At 39.3% G+C, this 21,356-nt stretch overlaps 1 protein-coding gene across 3 annotated transcripts in view; it reads right to left on the reverse strand.

Annotated features, from left to right (window-relative positions):
* The window catches only part of LOC149833818 (signal peptidase complex subunit 3B-like), a 33,367-nt gene extending 21,771 nt beyond the window's left edge, over positions 1–11,596 (reverse strand). For 2 of the 3 annotated variants that reach the window (XM_090009868.1, XM_090009872.1), the window contains exons 1-2: positions 11,315–11,596; positions 2,711–2,758 (exon numbers count right to left, since the gene is read on the reverse strand). In XM_090009868.1, the coding sequence (XP_089865994.1) occupies positions 2,711–2,758; positions 11,315–11,440 (174 nt within the window). In that variant the 5' untranslated portion in view covers positions 11,441–11,596. The remainder of the gene's footprint in view (positions 1–2,710; positions 2,759–11,314) is intronic. The other variant, XM_090009869.1, reaches the window with a different exon arrangement.
* Positions 11,597–21,356: the final 9,760 nt, after the last annotated feature.

Consider the following 21,356-nt stretch of genomic DNA (forward strand, 5'->3'; position numbering starts at 1 on the left):
TTTTCAGAATAATTAGAAAGAAAACAATGACTTGGAGTCATATGGAACGAAGCACCAGAATCAAGTAGCCAAGATGTCTTACCAAGAGAGGAAGAAGATGACATGGCGGCTCCAGAGGTGCCTCCTTTGAGAAGAGGTTGAAGAGCATCCATAATTTGATGAAGCGAAAGAGGTTCATTTGATGTTGAAGGCCGTTCCTCTGATTGGGATGCTAAAGCCGCGGCGAGGAACTTCTTCCATTTGGGACAATTGGGTTTGATATGTCCCGGTTCTTTACAAAAATGGCAAGTTAATTTGCTATAATCTCTCTTGCCATATCGATCATTTTGCCCTTGATTTTTGAAATGGGGCGGTTTGTAGGTCTTCAAATTATTACCGGGTCTTGACACGGCATTGACCACTTCATAGTCATTTTGAGAAGGTGTAGCAAGAATACTTGGGTTATTTTTACTAATCCCCATACGTGTTTCCTCACCACTTAGCTTGGTGATGACATCTTCAATAGATGGGGAGGTAAAAGCCGATAGAAGGGAGGACCGAATTTGCTCAAATTCGGGTCTAAGACCATTTAAGAAGTTGAAGAAGCGATCTTCCTCTAGTTGTTTGTGCCTTAATTCAATAGCTTCTCCGCTCCATTTTGGTTCGAGCATGGCAAGCTCGTCCCAAATAGATGATAATTCGGCAAAATATTCCCGAATAGATAAATCATTTTGTTGAAGAGTCAAGGCTTTCTTTTGGAGGTAGTATTTGTGAGACAAGTCCCTTGACGTATACATTTTTTCAAGGTATAACCAAGCTTCGGAGGCTTTTTTAAATTTGATGATGTTGGCATTGATCTTGGTTTCTACGGACGAAAAAATCCAAGACAATATTTTGAAGTTCTTCATTTCCCACTCATCATGCCTTTTGGAATATTCTTCTAAGGCCTTTTGTCTATCTTCTCCTTCAAGAATCTTGATTTCCCCTTTCTCTATAATAGAAAGCTTGGGTTCGGGTTCCGATATGGAACCTTGAACATAACTCCAAAGACCTTTCCCTTTGATATGGGCTTCCATGTTGTCGGCCCAAACATGATAGTTCGAACCACTAAGTTTAAAACCAAGGGAGAAGTGGGAGTCTTTTTCACCCATTATGGAGAGGAGAAGATGAAAAATAAAGCGTACCTTAACGGATTTTCAACCTTTTCTTGACGAAAGTTGCTTCTAAAATATTGCCCGGAGCAAATGCTTTACTCAAAAACTTCACTAGCTTGAGGGCACGATTTTCGAGGTGCTTCACAAGAGGCGAGATACACGATCTTCTTTCTTCCAACCTTGCTTTGATACCATGTAAAAGTATCTTCAACAAGATACTAATATCAAGACCTTAATATTCTTGATATTCAACCCACCACGAAAGCACAATAAGAACACTTTAGAACACTTGTGCACAAAAAGCACAACCCACAAATAACTCACAAATGCACAAAGGCATAAAAACAATGGAATCAATTTATTGAGAACTTGGGCTTTGTCTCAAAGCCCCAAGAGAATACAAGGGGAGAGCCCCTATTTATAACAATCCAAAAGGGAGCCTTGAGGGGCTCCACTCATAGACGTTGGAGCCCCTCCAACGGTCACAAATGTGACCGTTGGAGGGGCCCAACGTCTATTTGAGTGGGCCCCCCAAGGTTCCTTTAAGTGAAAAAATAAAAGAAATAAAAATAAAGAAAAAGAAAAAGTAAAAAGAAATTACAAACACATTCAAAAGGTGAATGTGCGTAAAATGGAAGAAAAGACGAAACTACCCCTATGACTAAATAATAAGAAATATATATTTTATATATATAAAAAGTAGATACATATACATATATATTAATATATGTATATGTATTACCTTATATATATAAAATATATATATTACATTAGGTAATAAGGTACATAATTTAACAGAAACTTCTGAACCCCTCAAGGTTTGAGTTATCCTACTAAGACAACATAGACTCAGCTGATGTCTAAACCATACAGTGGGTGCTCATCAAGATTGTCTTTTCTCTTCTTTTTCATTTTATATATACATCACTGTCACTGATATCGCCGATATTTTGAAAATATCGTGATATTATCAGCTATTTCAAGGTAGCTGATAATATCAGAGTATATTGTGATATTTTTAAAATATCACCAGAAACAAAATATCACAATATTTTTTGAGAATTCTTTTTTAAGTTTGCATTCCTATTTTTTTGTTTTTTTATATTTTAAAACACCTTTAAAACATGTTTCTTTATATTTTTGAAAGAAAAATAATGCAAAACTTATTATGTTCTTGGTTTTTTTGTTGTTATTTATATTTTAAAATTTTTTTAAACTCCTGAGATTTTTTAGAGATTTATCAACTTTGAAAATCTCTCCGAGAAATACCCTCCCCGAGAAATTACCTTTAACGATACAGGTGACTACGATATATGTATATATACATACATATATAGAGAGAGAGAGAGAGCTTGCATAGGAAAATGATTGTAATCGGGTTGGGATATCAGATGTCATGGCGAGCCTGAACAATGTTATTAGTTGTACAAGAGATTGGCAGCAAAAATACATGGAGAAGCAAATATAATAGTTTGGGAAAATATGAAAAGACCAACTAGAGGATAATACAGAATTAAAAGGTAAAGAAAATGCAGATACAATTGCTAAGGTCAGATGAAAAAGGTGAGTGACAGAACCTCATCATTTCCAGTTGGTTGCTTATGAAACCAATTCAAGTTCAAGACCTGCAATTAGAACACCCAATTAATATAAATTCAAACAACTAATGCAACCAGAAACAACCTATCACGATTCAGAGGCTATTCCAGACAAAAGCAGAAGAAGAAACCCGTGTCAAGGGATAAAAGTATAGAATAAAAGCAAGGAACCATCATGACATTAAGATCCAAAAGAAAGATCCTTCAATGGGCAAACACAATTCTAGCAAATTAAAAATGTCATTAAGCTCAGAGCTCACAATGCTAAACACAATAAATGATCATCAAAACATACGTGTCAAAATCATATATCTAGCAAAGTATATTGACTTGTGCAAGATAGAGACAACAAAAACCACCACATCAGCAAACAGCTTGCATGCAAACACACACAACCTGATGCAGTGGGAAATGCCGAAAGTATTCACGAAAAGGTTGTCAACGTGATTGCTTCTTAATCAGCGAGTGAACCGACGCTGTCACGCTATGGGTTGACGTTGGAAAGGTCCTTTCAATGCACGACTGTGCAATACTCGATATCCAATGGCACGTAGAAGAGGAAAGGCTCGGATCAATGGATCCGAGCAACAATGTATTAACAGGCTGATGACGTGCAAACAGATAATGATAATAGTAAAGAAACAATAGCTAATAGGAAATAAACAAAATGTCTGGAATAAACAAAATGCCAATAGCTTGCTGTAGGCTGAGACAAACAATGGGGAGAAAGGCTGCAAAATAACTGACGTGAAACAGCAAAGAAACAAAAGAAACAATAATGAAGAAAGGAAGTAATGACAAAAGAAATAATGGACTGACAGGGCTCACAGGGAATACAGCTATTAATTAACAGAAAATAAAGAATGACAATAATAGACGTCAGACTGTAAAGGAGAACAATAAAAAAAAAAGGAAAAGAAAACTGTTGAAGAAATGAAGAAAGCAAAACTGCGGCTATGCTTTTCTGAAAAGTTCTTTTCTCTTCACGCAACCCTAGAATAGGGTATTTAAAAGGTTGCTAACGGATCTGGATCGCAAGTCCAATCCTTGGACCCGAGACAAACTCGATGTTGCTGACGTGTTGAAACACTGTCGAGCTGGAACATTGTTGACGTGTGTGTGCATGCTTCAGACCTTCGTTCTAATGAGTCTCCACCGTCCCATTGGTGTTGGCCTGGGTCATTCTGTAGAGACTGGACCCGGTTCTGCTCTGCATCATTCTCCCCTGGTTGGGAAGAAGTCGGCTCTGACCACGATATGCATATAAACTATGTCACATGTAGGGGTGGCAATTTCTGACACGACCCTCCAACCCGCCTCTTTGGCGGGTTCGGGTTGGGCTTAAGCCAACCCGTTTAATAAACGGGTCAACCCGCGTAACCCGTTTATTAAACAGGTCGGGTTCGGGTTGGGGGTATGCCAACCCGCCAACCCGGCTGACCCGTTTAATAAACGGGTTAGGCGGGTGGGTCAACCCGCCAACCCGTCTGCCAACCCGCCAACCCGACCCGCCAACCCGCCAACCTGACCTGCCAACCCGATCCGTCAACCCGCGAACCTGAAAACCCGTTTACCCGACCCAACCCATTTATTAAATGGGTTGGCGGGTCGTGTCGAGTTACCCGTTTATTAAACGGGTCGGGTTCGTGTTTGCCACAGCCGACCCGTTTAATAAACAGGTCGGGTTCGGGTTGAGGTATGCTGACACGCCAACCCGCCAACCCGACCCGATTGCCACCCCTAGTCACATGGGTGCGGGTGCGGGTGCAGGGATTCAGTACTTCCAAAAAACCCGGATGCGGGGATGCGGCAGGGGCAAAAATGTAATATATATATAAGGGGGTCCGGGGGTTCCCCCGGCACGGGTCCCGTTCCCTCACCATTAATGCCCGTCATGATAACCCACTGTACCGCCCTCTTGTCAAGTCCCCTCACGTCCCCTGCCCCTTCACATCGCCACCCTACCCCTTTGTTGATCGTAGACCCGCTTCACGAACTCCCTCTCCCCTCTACTTAAACCCCGCTCCCATTTGATCTCTCTCTCTCTCTCTCTCTCTCTCTCTCTCTGCAACTCCCCTTCTCCTTCGCACTCGACGTTGGTCGGAACACCGCCATTCGCTGCCACCGCACGACCACCTCAGTCCAATGCAGCCTATATCCACCCTATTCCTCTATTTCACGACACACTCCATCGCCTGAAAACCCCCCTTGAGTGTCGCCACCAGCATCCACCATCTCCACCCACTGCATCAGACCCGGCTGCTCTCTTTGGATTTTTGGATGCCAGTCCCAGCCAACCCGATGTCACCCACTGCCATTAACCGAACACCACCGAGCCGACCTACTCCCCTATGTCCTCTGTTTTTCAGCAAGGAGGGAGGAGCCCCATCTGTTGCTCTTCTCCTTTTGAGATCCCGCCAGACAACAGAGAGGTCGGTGCCACCGGTGCCCCTCTGTTGCCCTCTGTTTTTTCGACAAGCCGAAGGATGCCGCACCTCCCTGCCTGCCCCTTTTTCTGTTACGGATGTCGAGGCTGCAATGTCGCCGTTGTAGTCCCTGTTACCGCGCAATAGTACCCATAGGCGTTGCATCCTTTTCCTCGCACGTTGGTCGTGACCCCCGCTAAGGCCAGAGCCCGGCCAGCCGAGCTCATGCCATCGTCGTCGTGACTGTCTCCGTTTGTTGACTAACAGGATACTCCTAGCTGCACCTCAGCCAAGAGCGGTCGACACCCCCTACTGTCGCGGCCACCGTACGGCTGATGCCTCAGGATTCATGCACCTCAGGCATTGTGCACCACATCGGAACCGCAGGCATTGCCTTGCGTTTCACATCATTATTGCTCTGGAGTGTCTTCGCCGTATTTGGATCATTGGTGGACACATTTACTTTCGCAAATTTCAAATTCTGTAAAAAATCTACGCTAACTCTCATATTTCAGATTTTTTTTTAAATTCCGCAGCCAATTTGGCAAATGTTTTTAAAAAAAAAATGGACTGAAATGACCCTGGGTGCGATCAACGCACCCAGGGTCGGGTTGGCCGCACCCGGTGTCGCACCCGCACCCGAACCCGCGTTGACGCGGGTGCGGCACCCTGCTAGCCTAATCCCTGTTACATAGCATATAAATCAGACACATTGACGATACGCAACATGTAGCGATATTCCTGGACGACTCCAAATCAAAGCCTGTAGATTTATTTTGAAATTGATTGTCTCTATCATCTGCTATGGCACTCCCTGGAAGCATAAGCTGAATTTTTGTCCCTCCAGCACGCGGTCTTACGGGTTTGGCTAGAATCCCAACAATACAAGCATGCTTACCAAAAACTGAACCACCTTCTGAAAACTTCACTATATCTGCCCCGAATGCATAGTGGCTCTGCTCACCGTCCATAGAGAAATCCTCGTTCAGGATCTTGTTCCCAAAAACAAACCCAAACGGCTTCAAAAGATCATGGTAGTAGCTAAACCGAGCAATGTCTAATAATCGCCCAACAAAACCAGATTTGTAAACCTTCACAAATGTTTGGTCAGGTGGGTTAAGTCCCGAATTTTGGAGAATGCCTGATGAATCTACAAGACAACCATAACCACTTAGCATAGGATTCCGGAACCCAGAAGTAGTAAATTGCATGGCGGACATGTCAACATGGCCTCCAGCCATCACAAGGTTGGAAACAGCATTAGGGAGTATTAGTGACTGAGAATCAATGTTAGCACCAAACAAGGCATTCTGGTAGTCACGGGTGCAATTTTCTGGTTCCACTCCAATTTCTTTACCATTTGGATTTGCAAACAGAGGCTTTTGGCATAAGGCAGACAAAAAGGACAATTGTGGTTGTTGACTACTTGCAGGATGAAATGGCTCATTATCGTTTTGCAACTGTCGTTGCTGCTATTCACTAAATGGTTGAAACAATTGCTGATGCAAAAGGCGACTCTCGGCCTGGTTATCAAACATTGCATGTGCCTCTTGCTGGAGCATCGTGCAGCCGGCATCCCTATGCAGGCGCGCTTCGATGAACTCCGATGGCACAGCTGACAGTTGGAGGTTCGCTGGGCATGGGTCGACTGCCACTGCACTCGGAAGGCCAACAACATCGACGCCCAATCCACCACTCGCTTTCAACGTGGACGTTGGGTGCATCTCCACTGACGACTCGAGGACAGCAAGCCGATCTTCGAATCCATCCACATGCTTCGATAGACCGGCTACCTCCTTTTCTAGGCATAGCATATCTTCCTGCATCTCCGTCCACTTGTTGAGTAGCTGCTTCATGATCTCCTCTCGCGCCTTTCTGCTCATAGGACCGTTTCTCACTTCTTGTGTCATGCCGTTGACGAAGGAGGAGGGGCTGGGCTCTGATACCATTTGATACAGTGGGAAATGCCGAAAGTATTCACGAAAAGGTTGCCGACGTGATTGCTTCTTAATCAGCGAGTGAACCGACGTTGTCACGCTATGGGTTGACGTTGGAAAGGTCCTTTCAATGCACGACTGTGCAATACTCGATATCCAATGGCACGTAGAAGAGGAAAGGCTCAGATCAATGGATCCGAGCAACAACGTATTAACAGGCTGATGACGTGCAAACTGATAATGATAATAGTAAAGAAGCAATAGCTAATAGGAAATAAACAGAATGTCTGGAATAAACAAAATGCCAATAGCCTGTTGTAGGCTGAGACAAACAATGGGGAGAAAGGCTGCAAAATAACTGACGTGAAACAGCAAAGAAACAAAAGAAACAATAATGAAGAAAGGAAGTAATGACAAGAAATAATGGACTGACAGGGCTCACAGGGAATACAACTATTAACTAATAGAAAATAAAGAATGACAGTAATAGACGTCAGACTATAAAGGAGAACAATAAAAAAAAAGGAAAAGAAAACTGCTGAAGAAATGAAGAAAGCAAAAGTGCGACTGTGCTTTTCTGAAAAGTTCTCTCCTCTTCACGCAACCCTAGAATAGGGTATTTAAAAGGTTGCCAATGGATCTGGATCTCGGGTCCAATCCTTAGACCCGAGACAAACTCGATGTTGCTGACGTGCTGAAACGTTGTCGAGCTAGAACATTGTTGACGTGCGTGTGCATGCTTCAGACCTTCGTTTTGATGAGTCTCCACCGTCCCATTGGTGTTGGCCTGTGTCATTCTGTAGAGACTAGACCTGATTCTACTCTGCATCACAACCACACAAGGATACAACACATATAGATGTTCCATGTTTTTGTCAGACACCATTGTATCCCTCACATCTTTTTTATTTGCCCAATGATGTTTAGGGGGTTGTGGGGTGTGATGGGGTGGGACAGGGAAGGAAAGGTTGCCCATTCAAATTCCCCAAATGTAGTGTTTTAAATCCCAATGCCAGCAAGGGTGGGGCTCGTAATATATATATTAAAAAAATGGCGTCTTTTGTCATTGCTCACATGTTTTCCTCTTTGTCACTTAATTTTCGGGGGGTTCCTTAATTATTATGTTCTTCCCTGCTTATTGGAGGTTTACAAGAAGGGAAAGCAAAAAGAAAAACTATTTGAGTTTGTGGATGTTGGGCTTACATTTGCAATCCATGACAATGAAAAATTATGACTCTGCACGGGTGAGTGCTCATGCTACTAGAGAGGACTGGAGCTCCAAAATCCAGGATTAATTGCAATCATTGCAGCAGATGGTGATTTTCTTGAGCACAACTATAGGGAGAGCTCTCTTTCAACCTGTTGTTGATCCGTGGCACTAACATTAAATTAGTCCTTCAAATCCCCTGTTGTTTCTATTAGGTTTCTTTGTTTTCACTTCCAACAATTCCTTCTTTATGCAATTGGAAAATTTTGGGTTTTCATTTACATGTTTTTTGTTTGGTTTTGAACTGCAGTTTACTGTTCTTGTGCTCATCCGTCATGTTCTTATTCCGTTGGGGGATGGAGGGCAGTATGCTTTTACACTGTTCACTGTAAGCTTTTTTCTTTTCTTCTTCCTCTTCTTTCCTGATTTGTTTTTGTCCTATTTTCTTACCTTTTTTACCTTAAACTCATATTGCCAAATCCGTTACTGAGAATGTGCAATTCAAATTTCATGACTTGGGTGAGTCTGACAATCAAACTGGTTCCATTGGTTTGACTGGAGATGTGATCAGAGTAGTGATAAAGGTAAACAGGAAATTTCAGAAAAAAAGCATATGCAATGGCTGCCATATGGCAGTAGCCCATCATGGAGGCTTGTCGTTCATCTTATTCATGGTAAGGTCCATTTCAAGCTCTATCAGAGAAGTATGAAACAAGAAAAAAAAAGGTCAGTTTTTTTGTGTAGCAGCTCTCTTAGAAAGACATTTGTTAGGATAAATCTGAAATATATAATATTTTTGAGTGATCTAAAATTTGAAATATGTTCTCCCCGGTTTTGTACTAATATATATATATATATATATAGGACCGTCCAACCAAAGGAATGTACAACCCGTCCTTTCCACTTTTAAAAATCATATTTAAAAGTGTTTTTTGGCAAATCTGACCACACGGATGTGATCTTCATGCTCAAAAACCAAAGAACTGACTCTTATTGTGAACTTCTTTTTATGCATAGATTGAATTTTTATGATCTCGAAAAGTTCAAAATTTTCAAACCATTATTTTTTAGCACATTATAAAATCCTACATACACGTCGAAAAAAATTGTTAGAATAACTGGTTCTTAGGTCATATTTGCAGAAAAAACACTTTTAAAACAATTTTCAAAAGTGGTTTGTACCTTCCTTTTATTGGGTGGTCCTCATTCCCTATATATATATATATATAGAGAGAGAGAGAGAGAGAGTAAGTAGAATATGGAACAGAAATATGGGCATTTCCAATTCTTTTTTTGCAAATCCAACCACGTAGATGTGTTCGGCGTGGCAAATTTGCTAGGAATCAACGTTGGATCGTGTATTTTTGATGAAAAAAATGTGATTTTTGAATGCTTGAATATTTATAAGGATTATGAGCCATTGATTTTAAAGCCTTAAAAAAATCTTGTTTATGCATCATAATTGGATGATTCAAGAGCTGGTCCTTATAAAACCAAACATGTAGATCATATCTGTACAGTTAGATTTAAGGGAAAAGAACAAAAAATCCATGAAAATCGCAGTTCACATGGTATCTCTCTCTCTCTCTCTCTCTCTCTCTCTCTATATATATATATATATATATATATATATATATATATATATATATTCAAGGAACTTTTACAAGATTGTGGAAAATAAGAAACTATTTCTTGACCACTGTAAAAAGATGAGGCATTGAAAGAAAATACTTTGATTGATTTGTAGATAACCGATAGAGGGAGAATGTGACAATAACTTGAGTGATGTATTTAAATATTTCTTAAAATAATCATGGACATTTTCAACATATTGCAATGACGGCTTTAATATATTTTTAGATCTCACAAGCATATTATGATCTTTTTTTAACTATGGTTTAAGAATTTTCTAGTTCATAATGGATTCCTGGATATGCAAACAAAACACATCGCATCACATATGGAAAGTAACACCAATAACGCAAGAGGATACTAGCACAATGAAATAATAAATCTACAAAACCTCAATGCCACACTAGAACCAACAGTTGCCATGGGGGACAAAAGCATTCATAGTCATACAATAATAGTAAAATATAGGTCCTTTTACCACTCTCAGTTCTATATATTATTTGCACAGATATCGCTTGCTAGAGGGACCGGCAGATGTTTTAGGAAACATGACATAACCTTAATCACTTCACTCGTCTCAACTGCATCTAGAGAAGAATGGGTAATGGGCTCTCGTTTCCAAGAGTCCAAAGACATTAAAAATGTCTCGGTCAGAAGTAATTTGCAGCTTGAATCCACCAAAATTAATGTGAATCCTATATTTCCTCATACTTTATGCAACAAAGAAATTATATATTCATCACCATGGCTACAGGTGGGATTCAAAATCCGTTTCTTGGTGCTCCACAAAAGAATGGAACCTCTTACAAAAAGAACATCATGGCGATAAACACACTTCTATACATTTCTGGATTTAACAGCGGTCCAATTCTTCCACGTGATTGCCTTCAGAAAAAAAAATTCCACATGATCACTTCGCGATCAGCTTGCCGAATCTGTTCCTCTACAACAGAAATCACACCATTCATAAAACCCTACATCTCTCGAGCATCATGCTTTCATTCCACAAATCATCGAAAAATCGACTTCGCATCCCTAACAAATTCTTCATCGGTACCTAATTCCACCACAAACGCAGACTTCATTACCCAATGAACAACAAAAAGGAAAGAAGAAACCAGAGACAGAAACCCATGCCCAAAGCCATCCATCGATCTCCACAAGCAACCACACCCCCACAATCGTCCTTCCGAACCCCTCGTTCCCATCACAGATCAACAAAGAACCACCCAACAAAGATCCACTCATACCATAGAAACTAAAAGTGGAAAAGAATTTCATCGAAACCGATTACCAATCCCAAACAGAAAAATCGGAATCCAGAAAAAGCTCACCGAACAAACAAAAAAAGAAAAGGAAGAGAGAGAGAGAGAGAGAAAACCTGAATGTGCGCAGTAGGAAAGGGGAGGTTGAAGTTGTCGGAGAGGGAAGCCAACCCGCAGATCACGGCCAAGATCGCCACCGAGAACGTCAGGAGAGCGTTCGCTCTATACAAGAAGGAGTGCATTCTCTCTCTCTCTCTCTCTCTCTCTCTCTCTCTCTCTCTCTCTCTCTCTCTCTCTCTCTCTCTCTCTCTCTCGTTTATCTCCGACGATACAACTCCGACATCGCCCGAACGGACGATGAAGATGAAATCTTTCGAAGGAGACACGCAGAGAACGGGTTCAATGCTTTTCAGTTTTCACCCTACGCACGTTTGGAAGAGAGGAACTCTCATAGTAAAAGAAACTTTTGCCTATGAGAGTTTTTGATACGAGAAGTTTTCCAAAACAAAGTTTTTCACTTGTTGTGTAGCATGAAAAAACAGAGTGGAAAAATGTGAAAAAACGAGAGAAAAGAGAAAGAGGGTGGTAGTGAGATGGATAGTGGTGATGATGGTGAGATCATGAGTGGTGGTGGTGAGATGGGTGGTTGGGAGCTTAAAAATAAATTTCCTTTTGGTAGGAAACATTTTTTCACCACTGTTTATGGAGGAATGTTTCCTATCAAAAAATGTACTTTTTTAGAAAAACTCTCTCAACCAAAAATTCTCTTGTTTGAAAGGGTCGGAAATTTCATACTGATTTTCCATTTTGCATTACTTTTCCTACATCTTTCTATCTTTCAAACGTGCCCTAAGTCTTAGGGCAGGATTGTTTGCTTGTCTTTGTCCATGTGTCGGATTTTTGAGTCTCAAAACTTGTCCGAGTTGCCAAAGCCTGTGTTGATGATGTTTTTTTTTTCTCGGCAGGAACGGGGAAATAGAAACCACCCTTGGATAAGAGACCTGCTTGCGCCGGCTATGTTTGATGAGAATTTTCCCAGCGGTGTAAACTCATGGTGAAACCTTTGTCCCCAATAAGTCGCCTTGCTTTTGCACGAGAAAGGGACATAATACCCTTGCCCCTTCTTATATGCAAAGGGTTGATGCCCCCCCTCCCACTACACCAAACCCCTTGGGGCTTTGTGTTGATGATGTGAGAGACACCTGATCCAAACCTCTTGATTCGAGTTCTAGATTTTCATTCTGGATCCAAGCTATTTCAGATTCAATTTGTTTACAGAAGCGGATCAAGGAAAACTTTCCAGAGGGTTGGTCGGTGTATTGAGCTTTAGTTGTTTTGTCTTCTTGATCTTATGTTGCTTTGCTTTGATTTTTCAATTGAATTTTAGTACCTTTCTCTTTGATTGTATCAGTTTGAGTCAACAATGTTTGAGTTGGTGGAATCCTTTTCATAGTTAGTGTCTGACCTAGTCCAGGTTATGTGGATAGGCTGATAGAGTTTGTGGGTCTAGGCCTCTCCGGCAAATCATGCCACTTAATATTTGATCGAGAACGACTTTGTTGGCTCGTCAGCCCCACACTTGATTCGTATCAACTCAGTTCAAAACTTAAACGTTGGCCCATCAAGTCAGATTGAGGGCTGCAACCACAGATTTGAGTTCCCATATCAACTGTTATAAAGTATATTGGTAATCTCAAATTAGAATGCTCTCACTCCCCTTTCACTTTCCGTGATCTTATTTGAGCATTTACAACTATCATTCCATGGATTGAATCTCCCAGATCCCATCATCTACTCCCCAAGGGGGTTTGGCGAAGTGGGCTTGGGCTTTTGCTGCTAGACGGACAGTCAAGGTTCGATTCTTGTAGGCGTTGTCCCTCTACGCAAGTCAATGTGTAGCATAAGCCCCGGTGACAGGGGTCCTAGCATTGGAGTTTTATGCTGCTGGCACGATGACCATAGGTATGGCAGGCTGAGCTAGCGCGACTAGGTCTTCATTTTGTCTTCATGTTATAAATTCAAAAAAGATTCCATCATCTACATGCTACACCACACCTATTTGCGATGTTTTGAGGTATCAATTCTACGGTATTTGTGATGTTTTGAGGTATCAATTCTACGGAAGGTTCACAAATATAATTATGCAAACTTCAAGAGGTTCGCAAAAAAAAAATGTGTGAATCTACCTTTAAGTGAGAGGGTATAATACCTCCTACGTTGTGCATGTTGCTCATTCGCATTCCTTCTATCCTTAAGAAATGGCTGCTTGCCCTCCTTATCTGATCTTGTTGGCTTTGGAAGCTTTTGGGCCTTCCTCAAAAACACTCAGTTCCTCAATAACAGTCGCCACTTCGATGGCCTCACTCAATATTTGGGGACCTCTACTCAACAGCTTAATCCTGAGCCCATCCTTCAATTCTCGAGCAAACTTCATTTCTCAGGCTCGCTCAATCGTATACATATTCGGGCAATAGCATTCAAGATGCCTGAATTTGCTGGTATTCTCTGACAAAGACATTTTGTTCTGCTTTAATTCTACAAATTCTTGCATCTTTTGTTTTCATGCATGCACAGGAAAATAGGCATCAAAGAATGCCTCCATGAAATTTTCCCAAGCTACCATGGGCATTGCCCCAAATCTCACCTCATAGGTGGTCTCCAACCACCGCTCTGCATTGTCTTTGAGTCTTTATGACCCAAATGTCTTATTCTCATCTGAAACCTCGAGCACAAAAATTTGCTTCATCTCCTTGACTTAATACTCAGCCTTCTCGGGGTCTAAATTTTTCTCAAAAGTTGGTGAATCCAAATCCATAAACTTTCTGTAAGAAACTCCTTGTGATGTGCATGCTACGCTTGGACAGTTTGAGTCAGTGTGTTGAAGGCTCCCCATCAAGAAGTCTCTATGTTGGGTCTAACTCTAAGGCTGATGAGACCTTTATTGAGTTTAATTTTGAGGTGGGCGAGACATTTATCATCGAAAATGAGAAAAACTGGGCATTAATCCCCAACTCATCTATATCTTCCAGAAAACCATCATTATACAAAAACAATATTAGGCTATCTCTCGTGAATTAATCACTAGTCTTAATAGCATATCTCAATCATAAACTTACTTACTGGTGGTAGATTGTTAGCTGAATGTGAATCTCGAGCTTTGGACTAGATCTTAAATGCTCTGATACCATTAAGTGTGATGTTTAATTTTTTTTTTCAAATCTTATTTTAAATTTTTATTTTTTCAAAAGCAAGTACAACAAAAGACTTTTTCTTTATAAAACCCTTTTTTTTTTCTAAACACAGGTTCTAAACCAAGACCTCAATTATTTAAATACTTTGTGTATTTTTGCAAAATCATTATTTTCTTTACATACTATTACAGTACCAACTATAAGCCTATATTATTATATTCACACGTACCATTTCAACACTGACTTTAAGCGGATTCTAACATACCATTATGGCATTGGGTCCAAAACCAAACTAGTTTTCTCAACATACACAAATCTTTTTTACACTCATTTTGCCCTTAACCTAAATAACAAGATTGGCATTTCACTCAAAACCAACATTTTTCCTATAAATTTCTTCTATATCCTCATGCCAAAATGCCCCTACCTTCTTCCAAAATTTGGGATATGTTCCTTGTCCAAAAAGACCATTATCTTTCACAAGAATGACAATTATGTCCCAAAACACAATGGATATGAAACAAACCCAATTTCAATTGAACTAAAATCCAATTTTCACAATGAACTCATTAATCATCCAAATAACACATAAAAATGCAAGAAAAGATAATATTTATTAAATAATTACAATAATAAAGGGTCAAAAAATTTGGGGTGTTACCGTAACGATATATTGTGCGAACCTTAGGAGGTCTGTTGTGTGAATGTTAAAATGATTCTTTTAACAAAAACATTTACAGTTTTTGACATCGAGCGAATATTAAAAAATTGTAGGGTTTTTTGAAAAACATGCCATTTTTATCGTACAATACTATCATTTTCCAAAAATTATTCATAGATGAGCTTCAACACTTGATATGCAATTCCTACAATAAAAGGGATCAACTAGCAATTAGTGTAATGAATAATCATGGATATATGAGAGTCATGACATAAAAAATCGATCAAATTTATTTGGATGATAAATGGAGGATTCTGAAAGGACCCACAGTGAAATAAAATGTTTTGGATCATGTAAAAATGTAACACCTCTCATTTAAGAGAGGCAGGTGGGGGAGGAGGTCCCTCCTTCTTTCCCACGTTGTAGTGGGGAGCGAAAGGGGAACCCACCTCCTTACGTTAAGAGGAAAACCCCTCTTTCCCTCATGTGAGAGAGAGAGAGGAAGAGAGAGAGAGAGAGAGAGAGAGTTGGGGAAGGCTAAGAAAGAGGGATAAAGAGAAGGAGAGCAGAAGGAGGGAGATCACTCAGGTGTGATCCGACCAAGATGTAAGCCCTTCATTCCCATGTTTTCTTTCACATATGGGTTTAAAATATGGTTGTCGGCACTTGCCATTATGCAGGACCGACTCAGTCTAGGTGTACCTAGACCAAGTTTGATTATATGTGGCAAAACAGAGAGCAGGTAGGCTCTCTGTCAAAGCTGATCTTTTTGTGGCAGAATAGGGAGTAGAAAATCCTTGTCACAAGCGGTCTAGGTTTTTCAGATTGAGCCTGGTCGCTGTCAGGCGAGCCGGGCTTGGTTTGCCAGGACAGAGAGGACTCTCTATCTCAGTCTGACGTAAAGTGTACAGACCGACTCAATCTTGATTCAACTAGACCGAGCTGGGTTTGGTAAGGGCCATGATTTTCCCATGTAAAGAAAGTTCAGGATCGACTAGTCTAGTCCTAAAAGAGGGAAATATGCTTAAAGACTTACTCAATTCAGGGTTGATCGAACAGAGTCAGTGGAAGACCAGCCTAGATGCAACCTAGGTCGGGTCAGTAAGATCCACACCCTGACCAACTCAGTATAGGTAAGTTTTCAGACCCATTGCATGTTTAAGAAAAAAATGAGATTTTATTTTATATATATATATATATATATATATATATTAACCCACACAATTATGAAGAAAACTGAGATAAGGCGTATCTCGATTTTCTACCATAACATAGATCCAATGGGACCTAAGTCAGACCAGACCGGGTCAGGATTGGATCCAGTTAATGGATTTGGATCCAATAGGACCAAACCAAAATAGAGCAAGTTGGGTCCAGTTTGGATCCAATTCAGACCCAATTCTAGATTGTATCAATTTGGTTTCAATTTTTGCACCAAAGCAGAGAACCAAGGTCTAGATCTGTTTTATTAGATTTGAACCTAGCAAAGACTGGATCTCTATTCTAGTTTGAGATCTATAGTAAATGAATTTGGATCTAGATCCAAGTCGAGGAATCAAGAACTGAATCAAGAAGGTTCATCTTCAAATTAAACCTAGACCAGACAAGTGTTGAGTTAGGTTATTGAGAAGTTTAGATTCATAAGATCTAGATTCATTTGAGAAGTGAAAATAGCCATTTTGCCCTTATCGATAAATTAGGCATAACCCTTCACTCTAAGCTCGAAAATGGATGAATCTCGATGTGTTGGATTCGAGACACATAGAAGAATTTAACTGTCTTATTTTCATAGTCAAACACACGGCACAAAAAAATGAATATTGATAGACCTTTTTGAGGAAAGATAGTTTGGTAATTTTACAAAGTATAAGAAATGTCGGTTTAGCAATTAAGTAAGATTTATGTATTGAACAGATCCTAATACCTCAACAAGTGATTCAACTACATGTTAGAAGTTTAGTATCTGCATTTTAAGGTAAGGGATATTATAAACATGTTTAGTTAATAATACACAACATGTTTGTTTATTGTGTGAGTTAACTTACATGAAATCTTATATGTTTGAGAACATAGTTGTATTGTGTATTTAATACAGTTGCACCTATAATGTGTTTCATGTCACATGAGAGAGAAAATGAATGCATATGTGTTTACTGTAATGCAAGAATGATTTCATGTATTTATAAGTTCTCAATACAAGTTGCATGTTAAGGATTTGTTTGATAACTCAGATGCTATGTTCCAAATGTCCATTGTTTGATGATGATGTACGAACAACTTGGACAATCATGGATAATGGGTCGAATTACTTTGTTTTGGACCGTATGACTCGATCCGTCTACCATTTTACATGCTTTAACAAGTTTATTATGGTTTTTTGCCCGGATATGGATCCAATTATAAAATTATGTCTAAAAAATCATAAATTTTTGCCTGAATATGGATTTTGAATTGGATTTTTGCCCCGAATATGGAACTCTCATTGGATTTTTGCCCCAATTATAGATTTTTGCTTCGAATATGGATCTCAAATTGGATTTTTGCCCGAATATGAATTTTTGCCTCGAATATAGATCTCGAATTGGAATTTCACCTCGAATATGGATTTTTACCCTGAATATGGATCTCAAATTGGATATTTGCCCTGAATATGGATTTTTGCCTCGAATATAGATCTCAAATTGGATTTTTGTCCAGAATATGAATCTCAAATTAGATTTTTTCCCTGAATATGGATCTCTAATTCAATTTTGCCCCGAATATTGATCTCTAATCCAACTCCAAGATTTTCACAAGGAGAAAACCTTTCACTAAGAGTCTTTTTGTCCTTGGCACTAACAAGAAACCATTCTCTTTTTTTTATCTTGCATCAATAAGCCATACAGTGTGGTGATCCTTGTAAATTCATATTCGCCATCCCCTTATGTTATTGTTTTAATTCATCTATTGCAATTTGTTTATCATTCTGATTTTTCTTATCTTTTATTGCAATTCATCTATTGCAATTTGTTTCACTTCTAAAATGCATGTTAGGATTTGAGGAACAGAATAACCATCAAAGTGAAGTTGCATTTCTTATCTTTTAGAAAGCAAAGGTTTATTTTACTTGCATATGTGATTCCAAAATTGCAAGACTGAAATGTGAGTTTAATTTTGCAAAGGAAATAATATGCACACAGATATCACTAAAAGTTCATTTTTTATTGAGATTTCATTTATATGCGAATTTGGTGGCAATTTGAACTTCATATAGTTTTTAACAGATATTTTCTGGGGTGACTTTATAAACTATGAAGGTTTTCAAGGTGGCTTTCCTTATGGAGATTTTTTGTGTAATTTGATTTTTATCAGAAATTGATGGTTATGATTCTGTTTAATACAATTATCTCACATACAATTAAGAAAATGAATTCCATACAAATAACCATCTTTGGTAGACAAATAATCAATTCACAAGTGTCACACATAAAAGGGTGTAAGCATAATGTGCGCAAATTTCACAGACAGTGGATCCATGGCTGATGAACCACCTAAGGGTGCAAGCATAATGTGCAAGGGCAAGATCGTTCTTGCATGAACATCCAAGATTGATCAGTGTGTCTTGATAATGATATGCCCCTGCTTCTAAATCAGCACTACAAATAAACACCTCACCTTCAGGGCTGACAAACTTGATAAAATCAGGCTCCTTTTCGCACACTTTAAGATCATCAACACTATCATGCACATTCCTTAAGGCATCCTTGTCACACAACTTATTCTCCTTACTACTTTGTGAATCAATATCTATTGGGGGAATGATGTCAAGGAACACCAATGCAACATCCCCCCTTCTATCAGGCTCAACACATTGACAAACATGACAAATTTTCGACGGTCCTTCCTTATAAGAACCATCATAAGACGTGGAGGTGGTCTGATCCTTTTTAACTTCAGAAACTAAAGATGTTTTATCATCCTGAGCTCCATCGCACTGCACATGGTCATCTTGCACTACCATTATGATGCGATTAACTTCACCTCTGAATTTATGTTATTTCAGTTGTGAATTTTCTACCATAAACTGCTACATATTTTTTCAATTCTTTAATATATTAGAGTTTTTGTAGTATTCTAATAAGATGAGACAACTAATTCACAAATAAGGAACAAACTTCTTGACCTAAAATACTAAGAGTGGGTATCTCCAACAGAGAGGCTTGATATACAATGCATCCAATATAGCAAAGAAACAGACTACCCATCACTCAAAATTAATATGATTGTAGGAGAGAAACCACTGCTATATGGCAACCAATATGTGCACTAGAATAAAGAGACACAATAAGGAGATCTAGTAAAATATATGGGGTTAATTAAGATTTAGATTTTCACAAACTGCAACAAATGATTCTTTGCAACAATATTCAGTAAATACACTCCATGGTTTTTTTGCTCGAAACTCAAATCCCATGAGAGTCATCTATTTAAAACGATTTTGCACCAGAACTAAGCAACAAGAGTCTTTAGAAACTGAATTCCATAAAATTGATGGTTTAAATTCTGGCACAAACCCATTACACCCAAACAAACCCAAATAACTTAAGAAGAAAATGACAGGATTATGACTTCTCCATACGATAAACATGAACAAAGCCACTGTAATCTTCACTATCATTCTAGTTGCCCATCTACACCAAACAAAACATGAAGAAAGTAAACATCCATTTTCTCTCACTATTGTGAAAAATAACCAAGAACAAATAAAAGCCACAATTTAAAACTCGTCGGTTCACATCCCAGAACCCAAACGATGGCCATTAACATCTTCAAAAACCATATTGGTTAAATACCCACATCAAAAAAATATACAAAACTCAGCGCTCTCACACAAATCATTCTTGGACCGCAGTCGCTCCCCTATGCTCTGTTGTGGCCCCTATTCCTCTTCCCATCAGAGCATGGGGAACCCCCACATCTGCATCACCATACACGACAGTGTCACCATCCCCCCCGTGCAACAGAAGTGGCGGTGGTTCCACCACCACCACCATAACTTGCATAATCTGATGATCGGAGACAGATGGAGGAGAAGCTTCTCGATTCCCCAACACCAGGGAAGGAACACAACTTGCTGCTCCTCTGGTCGATTGTGGAGGTCGCTCGCTGTTGAAATGAATGGGCGCTCATCGATGCTTTTATTTTTTTAATCATTCCCTCCGTTCCTGTTTCTTTTGTAATAGGGAGGGAGGTGGATTAAAAATTATACACGTTAATGAACATGCAGACAAGCAGAACACCATCCTTTGCATCCAATGTTTGTTAAAAATCATGTTCTTGATGCTTTTTTGTCCTGTGCAATGCACAAGATGAGCCATCAAACATACTCTAATGAGCTATAGTATTTTAAACAAAAATACATACATAGAATGTAGAATTATATGCATGAGAACATAATTGAGTACTCGAAGAAAGTCCTAAGAGTCCCCGCTTTCTGTTAGTTTATTGGAAGTCTAAGTCAACTTAGCATGTTAGACTTAACCCCATAAATTCTTGAAAGAAACAACACATGGAAAAGACTACCTGATGACCATCAGAGTAAGAATCACCATAAGTGTGGGTCGTCAGTGATTTATTAATGTAGTATTACTGTATCGTCTATGTGCTTAGATCTTGGTGATATCAGAACTCTAGGAAGAGCTTGAGAAACTTAGCTAAGTTACAAAGAAAATAACAAATTCGAGGTAGTTCATGTGAAAAAGAATAAGTTGCTTAATACATCTTAGGGATTATGTTTCACACAATATTTGAGACTCTAGGTAAACTAAGATGTAGCATGAACTACGAACCTTGAGGAGCAGGTATAACTCTCTAGCCTGACTCTTCGGCTAACTATCGATATGTCCTCTTTTATTGAAGTAGTTCGTGATTCTCATAAAAGCACAAAAAGTGGTTCATAGTTTGACTAACATAATAGAATTTGAGTATTCTATAAGGTTGCTATGTTCAAAGTGGACTATTATCGGTATAACTAATTTAGTACATTAGTTAGCATCAAGAGGATGCTACCTTATAAGTTTTGAGATGATTAAATGAGGGGATCTAAAAGAAACAAACATATGTGTTATGGTATGAAAAAACTAAACTAAAACTAGGAGCTTAGAGCTCACCACAGTTATAAGTTAAAGTCTTACGTTGTTTATAAATATTGTTTAATGAGTTGTAGACTCACTCTCATTTTTATAATTACAACTGTAGGTTTCAACTAATTGATCAGAGATAGTTAGGAGCTGTCACTATTCCAACCGATGTCATTAGGCAGCTAAA

Source organism: Nuphar pumila, chromosome 6, assembly GCF_984573655.1.
Source record: "Nuphar pumila chromosome 6, dmNupPumi1.hap1.1, whole genome shotgun sequence".
NCBI lineage: Eukaryota > Viridiplantae > Streptophyta > Magnoliopsida > Nymphaeales > Nymphaeaceae > Nuphar > Nuphar pumila.